The 17,621-nt window shown below is 31.0% G+C and overlaps 1 protein-coding gene across 1 annotated transcript; it reads left to right on the plus strand.

Moving 5' to 3' along the window:
- Positions 1 to 281: 281 nt before the first annotated feature.
- Positions 282 to 14,979, plus strand: stard3nl (STARD3 N-terminal like). Its single transcript, NM_001002320.1, is given in 9 exon segments — positions 282 to 373; positions 4,137 to 4,404; positions 6,233 to 6,310; positions 8,884 to 8,961; positions 9,688 to 9,741; positions 9,836 to 9,953; positions 10,393 to 10,491; positions 13,267 to 13,322; positions 13,414 to 14,979. Coding segments are annotated over 7 exon segments (684 nt in total). The 5' UTR covers positions 282 to 373; positions 4,137 to 4,200; the 3' UTR covers positions 13,320 to 13,322; positions 13,414 to 14,979.
- Positions 14,980 to 17,621: the final 2,642 nt, after the last annotated feature.

A 17,621-nucleotide genomic window follows, 5' to 3' on the forward strand; every position in this document is an offset into this window, starting at 1 on the left:
TAAGTTTAACAGGGGTATTTGTAATAAAAAGGTGGTTATTTAGTAGCCTAGGCTAAAAAATCTGTTTATATTTTATTTTATTATAAAAAAAACATTGTTCATTTTCACAAAGGAAAACTTTGTATATTATCATAAATCATATTGTTTGTTTACTAGATTTGTAGTACTGGAACATAGGGTAGGTACTGTAGACCTGTCGCAGTTCCGTGTTTCACTACATATCCCACAATTCCCTCTTCCAAAACATCACCAGTTCCTGTCAGACTGAAGCGAAACTGGTCAGATGGTGCGGAATTTGTAACGATACAGATGTTTGCTGATTTTGTCGGTTGGCTGTAACAAAACGCACACTTTTATAAGATTACACATCAAGGTAAGCGACACGACAAGATGATCTGACAATTGTTTGATAAATCAGTGCTAACGAGACGGGGAATTATGCTGTATGACCCGATGTAACCGGATAAATTGTTTTCAAGAGAGATTGTGAGTTTACCTTTTTCATTTAGCCTTTCATTGTTGTAGTTAGCACGTTGTAAATGTGTGATTCGTAATAATGTTACACTTTGATAAATTTGCCCTGGCTTTCGTGTTATTGTCATGCTAGTTAGCCTTATAGCTTGCAGGTTTTCATAATGATTCTGCAGAACCTAATAAATAAATAACGTTACTGCAAAACATAAACGAACTACAAAACTTGAACTCTTGATTCATTTTAATTGGTCGCTTCGTATAATTTCTATTGTAAGAAAAAGAACTAGGCCTTTTTGTGATCTAGATTTATAGATAACGCATAACCAATTATCATGTAAACATCATGAGTTAGTTCAGAACAATATAAACCACGTTAACAATATTTGCCAGAAGAAAATCCCTGCGTGGTTTTGTTTTGGTCAGGCATATTTTGTCATATGCAAAAAGTGTGGCTCATGAAGTCACGAAAATTCCTGGGCTGTATTTCGGTAAATGACATCAATAAGAGGAACCTTTTCAACTAACCTGACAGACAGATACTGTTCTCATGAACTCAGTGCTTCCCAGTGATCATCCTGATAAGACTCGATGGACTACATTTTCATGCCCAGTTACTGAAGCTTGATACCATTCACTTATGTTGCACAAATGTCCTTTGTGTTGTGACTGAATTTAAATGGTAGCAGATTAACGTTACTGCAGGATTCCCCTTTAAAATATTTAGAGAGAGAGGGCTTTGTATTTTCATGATATTTCAAATCGGAGATAAACACGTTTACATTGTACATTGCCAATAAGTTACAGTACTCTGCATAATTGAGTACACCCCATTTTGAAAATAATTATTTTTATCTATTTCTCAGTGAATATAGGCAATGTATTATGGTACATTCAAACAAAACAGATTTATTAAACAGATATAGTTATTAAAATAATGTTTTAGTAACCAAGAAAAATGTTGCAATAAAATACAACCTACAAAATTTTAACAAAAATTTTCAATTTTATTGCTTCTCTTAATATTTTCTGTTTTAAATTTGTATTTAATATTTTTGCATAATGTAAACATTTGTGTGTACTAGTTTTTGAATCGTTATTCTAAGTAATTTTGTTAGATAAGCTCCAGATTTGGCTTCAGTTCCGACTAATCTAATGTATATACACAAATATAATATTTTATAGCTTCCTTTTAAAAATAAGAATTTAAAAGAGAGATTTGTGTGGGGTGTACTTATATATGCTGAGCACTGTATGTGGATACAAAATAATGATCTGAGTTTAAATTGTGTGAGAGGAAATCTGGCTAAATCTGAAAGGATTGGTTTAAAGACGTTAGTTGTTTTATATTAGGGCTTCATGATATATTGTTTCAGCATTGATATTGTAATGTACACGTTCGCAATAGTTACATGGCAGCATGTGCAATGTCCAGTCTGGATTATAATTAACCTGGTACAATACTTTGTCATTGCATAGTTTATCCAAAATGTGTTTGATTTTTTGTTTTTTTTTAGATCTGTGACAATTAAGCAAGAGTTTAAAAGCACAAGAAATGTAGATGTTTGTAGCTTTAACAAAGATTATTTATATATAATTATTCACACAATAAAGACCATGCAACATTGTTTACATTTGTTTCTTTAAGTTCTTTGTCTTATTGCTGTACGACTCCTCAGGAAAACCAATAAAGCTCTGTTTATTTCATTTATTTTTTTATATCTGTTTATACATTGTTTCGTATGTTATGCATATACACTGTCGTACAATATTATTCTAATCAATCAAAAGTTATGATTTTTTTTTCCAAATAGAGATGTTAAATTGATTTGGGGAAATTGTATTTATAATATATCGCAAAATTATATTGCAGAAAAACAAATTATTACAATATTTGTTTTTTCAAAATCGTGCAGCGCAAGTTTATATAGTCAACGCTGTTTACACACACACACACACACACACACTCACACACACTCACACACACTCACACACACTCACACACACACACACACACACACACACACACACACACACACACACACACACACACACACATACACAAACAGTTTGGGAGCACAGAGAGTTTGAGTTGATAATTTTGTGAATGGAAGTTAAGTGTCCTTTTGGTGTAATTTGCTTGGTTTCAGTTCTCTGATTGATGAAACTGTCTCAGTAGAATAATGGGAATTTAAAAATTTTCACACGTAATTCTGTGGTTAAATGAGATCGTTTTAAAAAGTTGGAATCCTGTGGAATGATGGCTGCAACTACAGCAGAAACTTGATTGCTAATCTTGTAATAGTAGTTCTGTTTTTTTTATTATTATTTTTTATATGTATTAAATTCAGATCCCTTGTTGAAAGTTTTGAATTCTAGACCATGATTGTCTTGTTACACTATAATTGGTATTAAAGAAGTAGTTCATCCCAAAAAGTAAATATTTACATGGTAAATTTTATAATGCTGCAGCTGCTCTGTGCAGTCTAATAAAACGCACAACTTATTAAAGAATATTTGATGTTTCCCTGTTTTCTATTAAACCAATCTGGAAATCAAGGGTATATGATGTCTCAAATTCAGATGAGTAGCTGCTTGGATCCGGAAACAGTAATCCATACGTCACGAATTTACAAGCCGATAGTATGACGATATAAGAAGACACAGTCCTTAGCACTAGTTAAAAAGCCTTATTTCTCTGTGATCATTTTTCAAAGCACTTGGCATAATGTAAGTGCATGTCAATAAAATATAGACACTGTTCTAGAGTTTATATATATATATATATATATATATATATATATATATATATATATATATATATATATTAATGACAAAAATCTTAAATATTTTGCCTTTAAAACATCTCTGGTGTCAGTGTGAATGCTGATGGTTGATCCTTGAGCAAATCAAACAAGACTGAGCCCGATCCATTTTCAAATTTAAGTTTAGTGTGGCTTATCCGGAATATGAACAAAGTTAGACCAGACACATCAAAACAATCCAGAAATAGTAACATACATGATGATGTCACAAGCTGTCACCTGATACAAATGCCATCACATGCACGTGTCGTTTCAGCCCAGCTTCCTCAGTGTGGAAGGCTTTGTGCCGAAACGTCTGTTTGTCTGTTATCACCCGTAAAATGTAAGAAAAAGTAAAAATAAAAACAGTATGAAGCAATTGAGTGCGAATCATTACCTTCTTTTGAATAATAGTAACGATCAGATTAACGCATCAAACCAAAGAAGTAACTAAAAAAAACCGCAAGCGCGCAGGACAAACTTCAGTAACTCTCCACATTTAAAATATAAAACATGTTTACTGATTGATATTTTTCTGATCCCATAACTCTGTGGTTATATAAACCGATGTTTTAATGTTAACATAAACTTTCTCTGTGAATTTATGTTTTGAGATTTTACTGCAAATGTCACATCTATAACTCTGGACTTGCTCCGCGTCAAAGCTAAACTAACCAACACATAATGTATAATTTCTTTTCCAAATGATCCAAGAGAACCAAACTGCATGTCTGAACACACCCTTTATGATATTTGGTGGTTTTGTTTATTCAAAGAGATCGCAAAGGCCTATCTAACAGCGATAACCATAAACCTTTGAACCGTGTGTGAAATGACTCCACTTTCTCTTTGTCGTTTCAGGACTAGGCATGACCTCAGAGCGTGAGTCTCCAGAAGAGTGAGTGTGAATGGAGTGACTGGAGTAATGGACAGCCAGTGCAGCAGCAGTGTGGGCTCCAGGGCCAATTTAGGGGGTTTGGGCAACATTAACTCCACTCCCATTTCTGCTCGCGTCGAGTCCTATGAAGCAGGAGAGAAGAAGGGCATCTCTGATGTCCGAAGAACCTTTTGCTTATTCGTGACCTTTGACCTATTGTTCGTCACCTTGCTGTGGATTATTGAGCTCAATGTATGTTGGGGCATCGCATTTTCATTTGATGATATTACACGCATACAATATACACCTATATGCTATATAACTACAGGTTATATGTATGTATGTGTATGTGTATGTGTATATATATATATATATATATATATATATATATATATATATATATATATATATATATATATATATATATATATATATAAAACTTTAAGTGTATCTCCTTGAAAGTGTCAGAATGTTTAATTCCTCCTGAGGCCCAGAAATGTAATTAATTTGTATATAAACGAAACATGGCAAAGGGAATGTGACAACTGCATAAATAATAAATTACACGAAATTAACACGAAAACAAATAAAAGACACTTGGCAAATTATTATTTTGAGGCCAGGCATGAACAAACTGTCTGTGCCAGATGTCGAATTTGACATTCTAGGTTGACTCATTGTATATACTGAATAACGAAGCACCACCCAAATGTAATTACTGCCAAGCTGCTCTTACTATGAAACATACTTTATTGGAATATGAAAGTTTGAATGCCATTAGACAAAATTTTCTTAAGGAGAGTACTTTGATGGACATTTTTAAAAAGGTACCTCTAGGAAGTATCTTAAATTATTTATAAAAAATTCAACTGAAAAAAAAACATATTTAACTTTGAATCTATTTTTGTGAAAGTTTTAGTCATTTATTTTTATCCTATTTATTTGTCTAAGTAACTTTTTACTGTAATACAAATTTGTTTTTAATCATGTAATATTTTTATGTATATATAATTTGCTATGAAATAGCCATAAGTTGCTGATGTGGCAGTAAATAAAAAATAAATAATTTTAAGTGTTAAAAAGCTATTAGTTGCTAGTTAATTAGTTAATGTTATTTAAATAATAAGATTATGGCAGCTAATAACCTTACCTTTTCTGAATTTAATTGTAACGCAATAATGTGCACCTTTTGTAAAGCTGCTTTGACACAATAGTTATTGTTAAAAGCGCTATACAAATAAACTTGAATATAATTGTATATTATTATTAATGTGAAGAAAAACACACTAATATTAATTTAGTTGCACTACTTTTTATTTTAAGTTATGGTAACACAGTCTCAAGTCATAATTCATGCTACTAACAAACCGTTAATTTGGACTTTTAGCTCAATAAACTGCTAATTTGCTGCTTGCTAATAGTTAGCAAGGTAGTAGCTGGGTTTATAGATTTTTAGATTAGAGATGTAGGATAAGTCATACTTTATAACTACCATAAAACTATTAATATTGCAATAATAGCCAGGTAATAAGCCAGTAGTTAATAGATGTCATTGTGACTTAAACTAAAGCGTTACCAAAGTCTGAGATATCAGTCATAGACTGACACCCACTAGAACTTTATTGAGTTCAACAGTAGTTTATTTATCAAAACATATTTTCTGTCAAATTTAGAACATCTGTCATTTGATGACATAATAAAAGACTCTAATGAAGTATGACAGTGCAGCTCTAAAACACTAATTCATTGTAATTTTTATATAATTCATTGTGCTCAAACTATAATGTTTTGGTCAGCAAGACGTTTTGAATCAATCAATTTATAATGCAATTTAGGTTAGCACTTGAACCTTATATAGTCTAATAAGTACAGATGGGCACTGGGTACAGATGGTAATTATTTGACATAAATGTATTTGATAAATTCTGTACACTTAATGTTCCCTACATTGTTTCTCATTCAAGTTATTTGAAACATTAAAATAGAAAATGTATTGCATTGAATATGCTTTCATATGTGCACAAAATGAAGTGTCTCATCTTTGACCTTAAATAATTTTTTCATTTTTTGTTTCATTCAGGTCAATGGAGGTATACAGCAGCAGCTGGAGCAAGAGGTGTTGAAGTATGATTACCACAAGTCTTTTTTTGACATATTTGTAAGTACTGCCCAACTAACTATCTTATTATTCATTTCAGTTTCCCAAGCCAATAATATTAATGAAAGTTAATATTTACAGTTTTTCTCATTCGCTTTGGTGCGTCTCTCACAACACTAGTGCATTTTTGCATAACAGTTAATGTATTTGTCAAAACAATTAGTACAAACTGCAAAACCTAGCTGATAACCTGCTAAAGCGCGTCACTTGCTCAAAATGGATAGTTTATTCCTCAAAAGCAAGTACTGATGTCAATGAAAGTGTCAGTGTCATCAAAATGAAAAGTCCTGACACCATTGTTTTTGAACAAGATAGTCAAATGGTTTTGTCATGTTTTCATCATGACAGTTTACTCTGTAGATTTTTTTCAATGCAAAAAGTCAGATTTTGGTGACACTTTCTGAAAATGCTCAAGACAGAACTCTATACTGTTTGCACAGCCACTTGAAAACTACAGTAAAGTTAGACATCACTGCATTGAGTGAGGTATCTGAGTACAAGACACTGACTATAGGTATCAGCTATCAACTATAAGCTATAGGTATGTCGCGTACTGAAGAGCGGGGTGAGTTTGTTTGAAGGAATGAGAAACTGCTACTAGGATGTGCACAAATGACTAATTGTTTTGAGAAATGCATTAACTGTTGTGCAAACGTAAATAGTGTTGTGAGAAATGCACCAAAGCCACTGAGAAAAACTGTAATTAAATCATATAAAATAGGATTCAAAATAAGAAGTTCTAAATAAAAAATAAATTACAGTGTATGCATAAATAATAATTTATAAAGTATATTTCCCCACATTATTAATGTCGTAGCTGTTAAATTTGTGTGGCTGTTACATTTGTGAACCTGTGCTATTCAATTATTTAGATTTTAATTAAATCTTCTTTAAGTACTTCCAATCATTATTTTAAAGCTTTTTGTCTACAAAGAGATCTGTAAATCTGCAATCTAAAGATATGAGTACTCAAACAAACAATGCTAGCTCTTTATATTATACTCAGTTTATATGCTATTGCATGGAAATCACCAGCGCTTAAAGGTAAGAAAAATAAAAACTCATGTGGTGAAACTATTAGCCCAGTCTATCCCACAGTTCCCTTTTCAATGAAGACTCTTTTCACTTATCATTAATGGCCTCATCAAACCTGTATGACCTTTGAAAAAGCCATTTAAATGCAAAACAACAGTGAAACCTACTGAGTTTTATTGTGTGGACAATTTCCAAAATATCTTCTTTTGTAATGCACTAAAGAAAAAGGCGATGACATAATGATGACATTATTGTCTCTGTAGCCTCTTATCTGCAGTCACATGCTAATAAAGTGGTTTGTTTCCTTGATGCATAAATCCAGTTGTCTTTGTGCACTCAAGCATGTGATAAAACCTCTTTGAACATTTTCCATGTGAGAGTTTTTGGCTTGGTGTGGTGAAGGTTTCATTACAAGACAATGTGGTTCTTGTTGAAAGAAAAAAACAGACATTTATGTTTTAAGACAGGTTGGTATTTGGGAATTAATCCTGTAGACTTTGCCCTCTAAGTTCCAGTGTGGCCTAGTCTAGATTTACACTAATGCACCTTAATGTCGTTTTGAAAGTGTTACTCGTCAGCATTGTTTAACTGTTAAAGTTTTAATGCAACAAGTATTTTATGAAATGTCGACTAACCAGTCCTGAAAGTCAGATAGCATGTGTATCTGTGTTTTGTACATTGCCGAACAAAAGTTCACAGTGTCTTACAGCCTTCAAGGCGGCATTTGTTATTCTGCATTCTTTATATTAGCTACTTTGGTTTTCAGGATAACGTCACTAGTTTTCATGACGGATGTTTGCTATAATTTTGGAAATGTTTGGAAAAGAAAAGTTTCAGGATAAACTATTTATTGAGGGGTATTTTATCTGAAGTACTTAACTATTTTCTTAAAGCAATCAGAACACTCTAAACATTTATCAATAATTCTAAAAAAACATTTAATTAAACCATATATAAATTAGAGCTCTATTATAGGAAAGAATTATAGAGCCTCTATATGTAAGGCCACAATATTATCACAGGAATTATTATTTTTAATTATTGCAATTGATATAGAACTACTGTAATAATGGCTCATCGTAATTGCTACACAGACAAATTGAGTCCATGCCCGAAGTCTAGCACCCATCAAGCATTCAATCATAAATCAACATGAATTTATTAATTATGTTGTATCTGCACTTCGTGTTTGATTAATTAACTGGGCAGGATTCAGTCAGTGATTGTGCATCCAAACGCATTTTTAACCGTGACTTATTTTAATGCCTATGATTGGTCATTGCATTCATAAGCGTAATATAAATTCTAATATAAATTGATTGTGTATTGCTCTCTACTAAAACAACACGCATATGCAACAAGTGTAATGCCTGGAAAGTATACTTTTTTATTAGTTTTCATGTTTCATTTTAACTATGACAACCATGAAACAATTCAGTTTCATTGTGCTGGGCCATTTTGAGCCTCTTTGAATTTGTGGGTATTTTCTTGCTACAAGCCCGCATCAATGTGACTGTCTGAATGTTTTTTCTCCTCAGCTATTGGCTGTGTTCCGCTTTGCAGCCCTGATTCTGGCGTATGCGGTCTGTAAGCTGCGTCACTGGTGGGCCATTGCGGTAGGCGACTTTTATTTATTTATAATCCTCCTTCATCCACCAGAGGGCGCTGATGCTTTACTCATCAACTCTTCTTCATCCTTATTCATTTTTGTTTAGTTTTGTAAACATTTTAGCTGTGTTATTGCGAACATCCTACATTTTGACGAAAAGGTCTATATTTAGAGAAATTTTAGTATTGAATTTCTATTACCTTTTCAAAAATAGATTTTAAGCTAAGTAGCCTACAAGTAGTTACAATTAAGATAAACACATTCCATTGAAAAGCATTAAAGCCACAATTTGTACCTTGGTGTTATGTTAGCATAAAGAAAAATGTAATTTAAAGTGCTAAAATCCTTAAAATGAATGGATTGTTGGCAGTTATGATCTTGACTGATGCTGGTAAATACATGTTCCAGTGAATGAGGTATTAAATTAGCTATATAAAATTATGGGTAACACTTAATATTTAAAGTTGTGCTTGTTATTGCACTATGAGTTAATATAAACTAACATGAACTAAAGTTATTTAACTTAAATAACAATAACTAACATTAACAAAAGTTGAATACATACCATAATAGATGTATTACTAATTGTTTGTTCATGTTAGTAAATACATTAACTAAAATTAACTAATGGACCATTATTTTAAAGTATTGCCAAAATATGACACAATCTTCAATTGATACACAAAAGTTTATGACTTAAACAATGGCTCGATCAAACCTTTCTTTGTTACAGATAACTACAGCAATCACCACTGGTTTCTTAATAGTGAAAGTAGTTGTGTCAAAGGTATGTTTCTCATTCAACACCTTTTTTTTGTAATTTAAAAAATTTGAGCTTAATTTATTAGGCATTTATCCTCTAATGTCTTTGTGTTGTCCAGCTGCTCTCTCAGGGGGCGTTTGGGTATTTGTTACCCATCATCTCCTTCATTCTGGCGTGGATTGAAACGTGGCTGCTGGACTTTAAAGTCCTTCCTCAGGAGGCCGGTGATGAAATCAGTGAGAATCAGATGAATTTATTCACACTAATATTGAGTAAAAGTTAATGCACATTGTAACTAATGCTAATTATATCAAATTTTACATTATGCCATTTGAATCATGTTAACTGGATAATTCACCCAAAGCTGAAAATTCTGTTATCATTTATTCACCCTTTACTTTTTCCAAACCTGTTTCAGTTTCTTTATTCTGTTGAACATCAAAAGAAGATATTTTGAGAAAGCTGAAAACCTGTAACCGTTGTCATCCATAGTATTTGGTTTTCCTATACTGAAGTCATTACTTTCAGCTTTCTGTAAAATATCTTTTTTTGTGTTCAACAGAATAAAGAAATTCATAAATGTTTGGAATCACTTGAGTGAGAGTAAATAATGAGTAAATTTTCATTTTTCAGTGAACTGTCTCTTTAAGCTAACATGTTTGTTTTGTGATGCAGGGTATCTTTCAGTGCAGAATCGGCTGGAACATGAACCTCTTTTACCGCCGGGACCCCTTTCTGAGGGCCTGTTTTACTCTCCTCCAGAATCTTTAGCCGGTAAGTGACTTACTGTCTGTCTAGTTTTTTTTATTTGTTTAAACAGATGGCTCTTGTTGTCAATAGCTTTAATGTTCTCATGATGGTTTTTCAACGGACATGTATTTTCCAGGAAATATCACTGTTAGAGCTCAGGTGCACTGCGGTGAGCGCTAGAGATATTCAGGGAAAAACCTGTTTAGAGATATTGCAGATATATTATTATTAAGTGGCTTGCAAAAATAATTCAAGCGTTACCATCTTACAGTTAATCATTGTTTTACAACTTTGTGGAGTGAAATAATTGGCTCAAAAGATACAGAGTGAAGTGTTTTTAGTAGAATCAATTATATTACTGAATTTTTAAATGAATTTGCCAATGAAATTTGCCAATCTCTTTCATTGAAATTTTGTTTAATAAATTACATAAATTGGTCAAATAAAATAAAATACCATTGATTTATTATTTAGCATTTTGACAACATAAAAACGTAAATTAACTAAATGTACATTATTATGTGAGTGTATTATGTAAATTCTATATATTCGCAATATTTTTCTTTTTCAAGGTAATATTTAACGGAGTAAAGAATTTTTCACAGTATTTCCTATAATATTGTTTGTTCTGGAGAAAGTTTTATTTGTTTTTTTTGGCTAAAATAAAAGCAGTTTTTAATTAAAAAAAATTCATATCAATATTATTAGCCCCCTTCAATATTTTCTTTTTGGTTGTCTACAGAACAAACCATTGTCATACAACGACTAACCTAGTTAAGACTTTAAATGTCCCTTTAAGCTGAATACTAGTATCCTGAAAAGGTCTAATAAAATATCATGCACTGTCATCAAGGCAAAAATAAAATAAATAGTTTCTTAGAAATTAGCTAATAACATTAGCACATATGTTTTGGCTATGTCCCAGATTATCTGCATTTCGGTCAAATATTTTTTTATTTTACTCCAGAATATTTAGCAAAGATGTTTGTGCAAATCCCTTAATTGCTGCCTCTGGTATTGTTTCTGAAAATAATCATTTGTTAAAAAGTGAATTAAACTGCATTGCCTTTACTTTTCTTTTGGCAAGACGCTTGATTTCAATCAATTGGAAACAATAATTTCTCCCTTCTTAAAAACAGTGGGCCAATGATGTGTTGCATTTCCTTAGTCTGGAAAAAAATAAGACTTAATTTAAATGGTTCATCAAATTCACTACCATGTGGCGTCAATTCATAAATTACTTCCAAACCAAATGCAATTGTAAATGGACAAAACAATGCTGATGCTGTCAGGTTTTGCTTGTATTGTACTGATGTCAACTTCATTTTTTTTGTCTTTGTATATATATACACAATGTTAAAGCACTATGTTTATATTTGCTAACTTATATTTATATTTTATATAATTTTATATATAATTTTTTTGACTATTTAAATAAAAAAAAGGGGAAAAAATTAAAGAATTTTAAGAAATTAACTATTAAAAATATTATGTTTACAAATTTCTTGAAATGTGTCTCTGTTAAACAGAAATTGGAAAAAATATATAAAATAATTCTAATTTAATAGGAAGGACTTTACTATTTATAAAATATCAAACATCTTTTGTAGCAGCACAATTATTTTCAACATTAAAACTATTAAAACTTGTTCATTTAGCAAGAAAAGCATAAATGCTTGCTACAGGTGGATTAAAGACACATAATTACTATCTTACTAATTTTAATATGACAACACTTGATATTTTACTCAGAGCTGTTAATGATCTAAAGGAACGCATACGTATACATTTTAGGTCAATGGCTTAAATAAATGTGCAGCAGTTATTTAAAGAAGTTTCCAAGCTGTAAAAACATTTTTGTGCAAGGATGTAAATGCATTATTCTAGTCTGAATGTCACATTCGTGGTAATTTTGATAATGGACGCACCTTAAGTTTCCAGATGTTTGGGTGGCCTAAGTTTTACAAGTAGTTTTACACTTGATGATAATTGAATCATTAACATCCAGTTCATGAGGAGGAAGTAAACTCTTTTTGACATTATGTCCCTTTAATTTGTTATTCATTTATTGTTAATGACCACAGATGTCTTTAAATATCTCACAAAATTAAAAAAATCAAATGTGTTAGAAAAATATGTCTAAAAAAGGCACCAAAATTACATGTACTAAGAAATAAAACTACAGTGCTTAGCATAATTGAGTGCACCCCATTCTGAAAATGAATATTTTTATCCATTTCTAAGTGAATATAGGCAATGGATTTTGGTGAATCTAAACAAAACAGATTTATTAAACAGATATATTTATTAAATAATATTTTAGTCACCAAACATGTTTAGAAATTGAAAGATAATTCAATTAAATGTAAGCAAAATATAGCAAAAATAAATTACAACCTGCAAAATTTCAACTAAATCTTAAATTTTTTTTTGCATGATTTTTCTTCTTTGTTAAATTTGTATTTAATATTTTTCTATAAAATAAATTTTGGTGTACTAGTTTTTTGTCCCATTATCCTAAGGTATTTTGTTAGATAAGCTCCAGATTTGGCTTCAGCACTGACTAATCTAATGTATATGCACAGATATAAAATTGTATAGCTTCCTATTAAAATATGAATTTAAAAGATAGATTTGTGAGGGGTCTACTTTATAGGCTGATCATTGTATATATTACAAACATTTAAAATATTCAAATGTTTAATAAGTTTATCACCCTTTTTTTGACTGTTTGTAAACATATTTGTGTTGGCCTACATCGGTGCAAGACGTACTAAACATGATATTTTGCTTCCGCAGACTCAGATGAAGATCTTAATGATAAGCATGATCTTGAGAAGCCCATCGTCTAGCAGGTTTTTACAACAACATTTAAATAGTTCTTTTATGCAATGTTAAGTAACTAATAAATCATTTAAAATATCTTAATATGTTTTCTTTCATCAGGTGCTAAGGGTTAAACAGCGACCTCTGGCCTCTTCCAAACTGTGTGTCTTAAAAAGGGTTTGTGCGTGTGTGTTTGTTTGACCAGAACTAGACAGTTACTCTGCCTTACATACACCATCGCCATCAACAGCAGTTTTATTTATCCGTGTCTACATGAACACAAAAGATCATAGTGCAATCTTTTTTATATATGTTTGTCAATAGTTCTCCTCAAAAAACGAACATTATACATTTACCCAAAGTTAAGTTTCAATTCTGTTTTGATGTTCTTTTAGATATTTTCAATAATTGTCAATTAAAAACTGTTATAGGAAAAAAAATAACATGGAAGTCAATAGCTACCGTCAACAACAACATCACATCTTCTTCCATGTTCAACAGTGAATACAGATTTGGAACTTTTGTAATACATAATGGCCTAAAGTTCAATTTTAGGTGAACTTTAGCTTTGAATGGGTTGTTCACCAAAAATGAAAATTTCCTTTTCATTTATTCAATCTCAAGTTTTGTTTTGTTTCTGAAGAAAAGCAGCCATGGACATCCATAGCAGGAACCAAAAAAATACTATGAAAGCCAATGGCATCATTCTTCAATATATCTTCCTCTGTGTTCAACGGAAGAAACTCAAGCATGTTTGAAACAATTCATGATGAGTTGATGATTATGGAATTTTCATTTTTTGGTGAACTATCCCTTTTAATAGTCCCCACTAAACAAATGTCTGCTCTGTTTATGCAGTATCGCTTGAAAAATGAAGGATTTTAATGTGTGTTTTGAACTTGTTTGGCAAAAGATATCAGTGTTGAACACAACATTTTGCTTGACACTCTTCAACTGCTTCTATGAAACATAACTGCTGTCTTACTTATGTATATATACAGTAAAGCCGCAGATTAACACATGGATCTCACATGCATCACTGGAAAGGACCTAAATGTGAATAGCAGTATAGTCTCAGGTCTGCACTGCCACTCAAATGTCTATGAGGATTTTGTGGTTCTCTTTTTTTAATGCTTTTTTTCTACAAGTTAAATATTTGAAGCAAACAGAAAGACAACAGATGCTCGGTTCACTTGCATGAAATAAGTTTATTAAATGAAGAATATATATGGCTTGTAATGATGCATGGATATGTAATACATTTTTATATTTGCCTTTTGCCTCTCTTCAGTAAGCATCCCTGTGCAAAATACATAATTATACTTCTGGTTGCGTTTACATGTGCCAAGTTTACTGAATAAGGGCTTCTGAATCTGCATTGCAAAAAAAAACTAGGATTTCTAATGCATTAAAAATAGTTGCTTTCATTTTTAATTTAAAGACTTTACAAGTCTTTTCAACTTGCATTACAGTAACCCGAGTTAAAGCATCAAGTGAGATCTTGTATAACTTAAAAAAATAATCATTTTTAAAGGGATAGTTCACACAAAACTAATCAAAATTAGTTAGTGGCTGCCTTTTTCTAACATTTTTCTGAATATTTAGGTTTTTTTAATGTAAATGTGGTAAATGATGATGACATTTTTATTTTTTGGTGAACGTCAATAAAATAAAGTAAAAAAAAAACATTGTCATGGCTTATAAATAATTTAATTGATATTTTTGAAGTCAGTTTGATGTAAGTATGCTTGTAATGACTTGTAAAGTTAATTTGATTTGACTTAAAAATTGAAAGCAGCAACTCATTTCTTTCCAAATGTGCTGCAGCCAGAATTTTCTTGAAATAATTAGATCACAACGCCTCAAGTATGGAGGATAATTGCTGATTGTGTCCTTCTTTTTGGTTATGTATTAAAATCTTTTTTTTTAAAATAAAAGCGTGTCTTTTTGCATGGGTTTGTGCCGTGTGTTAGTGAGGGGGAGCGGAAACCCCTGCCCAGAGTCAGTTTGCTCTCTCACGGATGGTTTAACCTCAAATAACAGCTGAGATTAAGAAGACAAACAGTTAATGAACTATCAGTCAATCGAGCTGTGGTGAAACTGCTGCTTGTTTTTTTTTCCAGTAAGCTGCTCCGCCTGTGGTGTGCTCGTACACAACCACATTTTCCTACCGCAGCACTTTCAGGCGTCATCTTTGCACATTCACAGCAGAGCTTTTCATCTTTCAACTTTATTTATGCATTAAGTTGAGAAAAGCTATTTTAGAGCTAAAGCAAAAGTATTCTTAGATTTTATGTCGTTTTTAGCAAGCATAATTTTACTGAAGGTTATTATTATAGTAGAATTTAACATAATTTTTTCACCTAATTAAATATAGTTATGAATATAATTACATTTCACATATATAAATAAATGTGAAAGTCAGAATTATTCGCCCCCTTCTATTTTTATTTATTTATTTATTTTGATTTTTCCAAAATATGTTTAACAGAGCAAGGAAATTATCACAGTATGTCTGATAATATTTTTTCTTCTGCAGAAAGTCTTATTTTGTTTTATTTCGGCTAGAATAAAAGCAGTTTTGAATTTTTTTAACACCATTTTAGAATCAAAGTTATTAGCCCCTTTAAGCTATATTTTTTCCTCGATAATCTACAGAACAAACCATCGTGATACAATAACTTGCCTAATTACCCTAACCTGCCTAGTTAACCTAATTAACCTAGGTAAGCCTTTAAATGTCACTTTAAGCTGTATAGAAGTGTCTTGAAAAATATCTAGTCAAATATTATTTACTGTCATCATGACAAAGATAAAATAAATCAGTTATTAGAAATGAGTTATTAAAACTATTATGATTAGAAATGTGTTGAAAAAAATCTTCTCTCCGTTAAACAGGAATTGAGGAAAAATAAACAAGCGGTTTAATAATTCTGACTTCAAGTGTGATTGAAGTCAAAATTTAGTAGCCCCCCTTTGAATTGTTTTTTCTTTTTTTAATATTTCCCAAATGGTATTTAACAGAGCAAGGAAATTTTCACAGTATGTCTGAGAATATTTTTTCCTATGGAGAAAGTCTAATGTGTTTCATTTTGGCTAGAATAAAAGCAATTATTAGCCCCTTTAAGTTATTTTGCTATTCAATAGTCTACAGAACAAACCATCGTTATACAATAACTTGCCTAATCACCCTAACCTGCCTAGTTAACTTAATTAACCTAGTTAAGCATTTAAATGTCACTTTAAGCTGTATAGAAGTGTCTTGAAATATATCTAGTAAAATATTATTTACTGTCATCATGGCAAAGATAAAGCAAATCAGTTATTAGAAATGAGTTATTAAAACTATTATGTGCAGAAATTTGTTGAAAAAAAATCTGCTCTCTGTTAAACAGAAATTGGGGGGGAAAAATAAAAATAAATAGGGGTCTAATAATTCTGACTTCAACGTTATATATATATATATATATATTAGTTATATATATATATATATATATATATATATATATATATATATATATATATATATATATATATATATATATATATATATATATATATATATATATGTATGTATGTATGTATGTATGTATGTATGTATGTGTATATATATTAGGCAAGTTATTGTATAACCATGGTTTGTTCTGTAGACTAACGGGAAAAAAATAGCTTAAAGGGGCTAATAATTTTGACCTTAAAATGTTTATAAAAAAATTAAAAACTGCTTTTATTCTAGCTGAAATAAAATATATAAGACTTTCTCCAGAAGAAAAAATATTATCAGACATCATTTGCGAAATATTAAAAAAAAAAAAAAAAATCAAAGGGGGTCTAATAATTCTGACTCTAACTGTTTATTCGCATTAGCCATTTGTACTGTACGAGTTTCAGGCTACTGTTGATTGTTTGCATCTGCGCTTTTTTACATGCCTCATTCCGGTCTTCTAGAGATATTTCATCACCTTAGTTTTGATTCTGAGGATTTGTTAGAGCCAGAAACAAACAATACGTACAAATAGGAACATGAACATTTATCGTAACAGTGTCCTATGATTGCTGCCTCTAATGAGAAAATGTTAGTAATATCTAATGAATGATTTTGAGATGAGGTGAGGACATAGAGTTTCTAAGTTGAAGACATTTTTTTAAAAATAGGTCTTTGGAATGTCACTTATATTTTATGATTTAATATGAATATTGTTTTTAGATTGCACATTTGTGTGTGTATAAACATTATTGGTAATTTTGTTTGTTAAGTTATATACTGTAAATTTCCAAATATTGTAACTCTGTTATAGTTTATTAGAATTTCTTAGAGTTTAATGAAC

Source organism: Danio rerio, chromosome 2 (assembly GCF_049306965.1).
Source record: "Danio rerio strain Tuebingen ecotype United States chromosome 2, GRCz12tu, whole genome shotgun sequence".
NCBI lineage: Eukaryota > Metazoa > Chordata > Actinopteri > Cypriniformes > Danionidae > Danio > Danio rerio.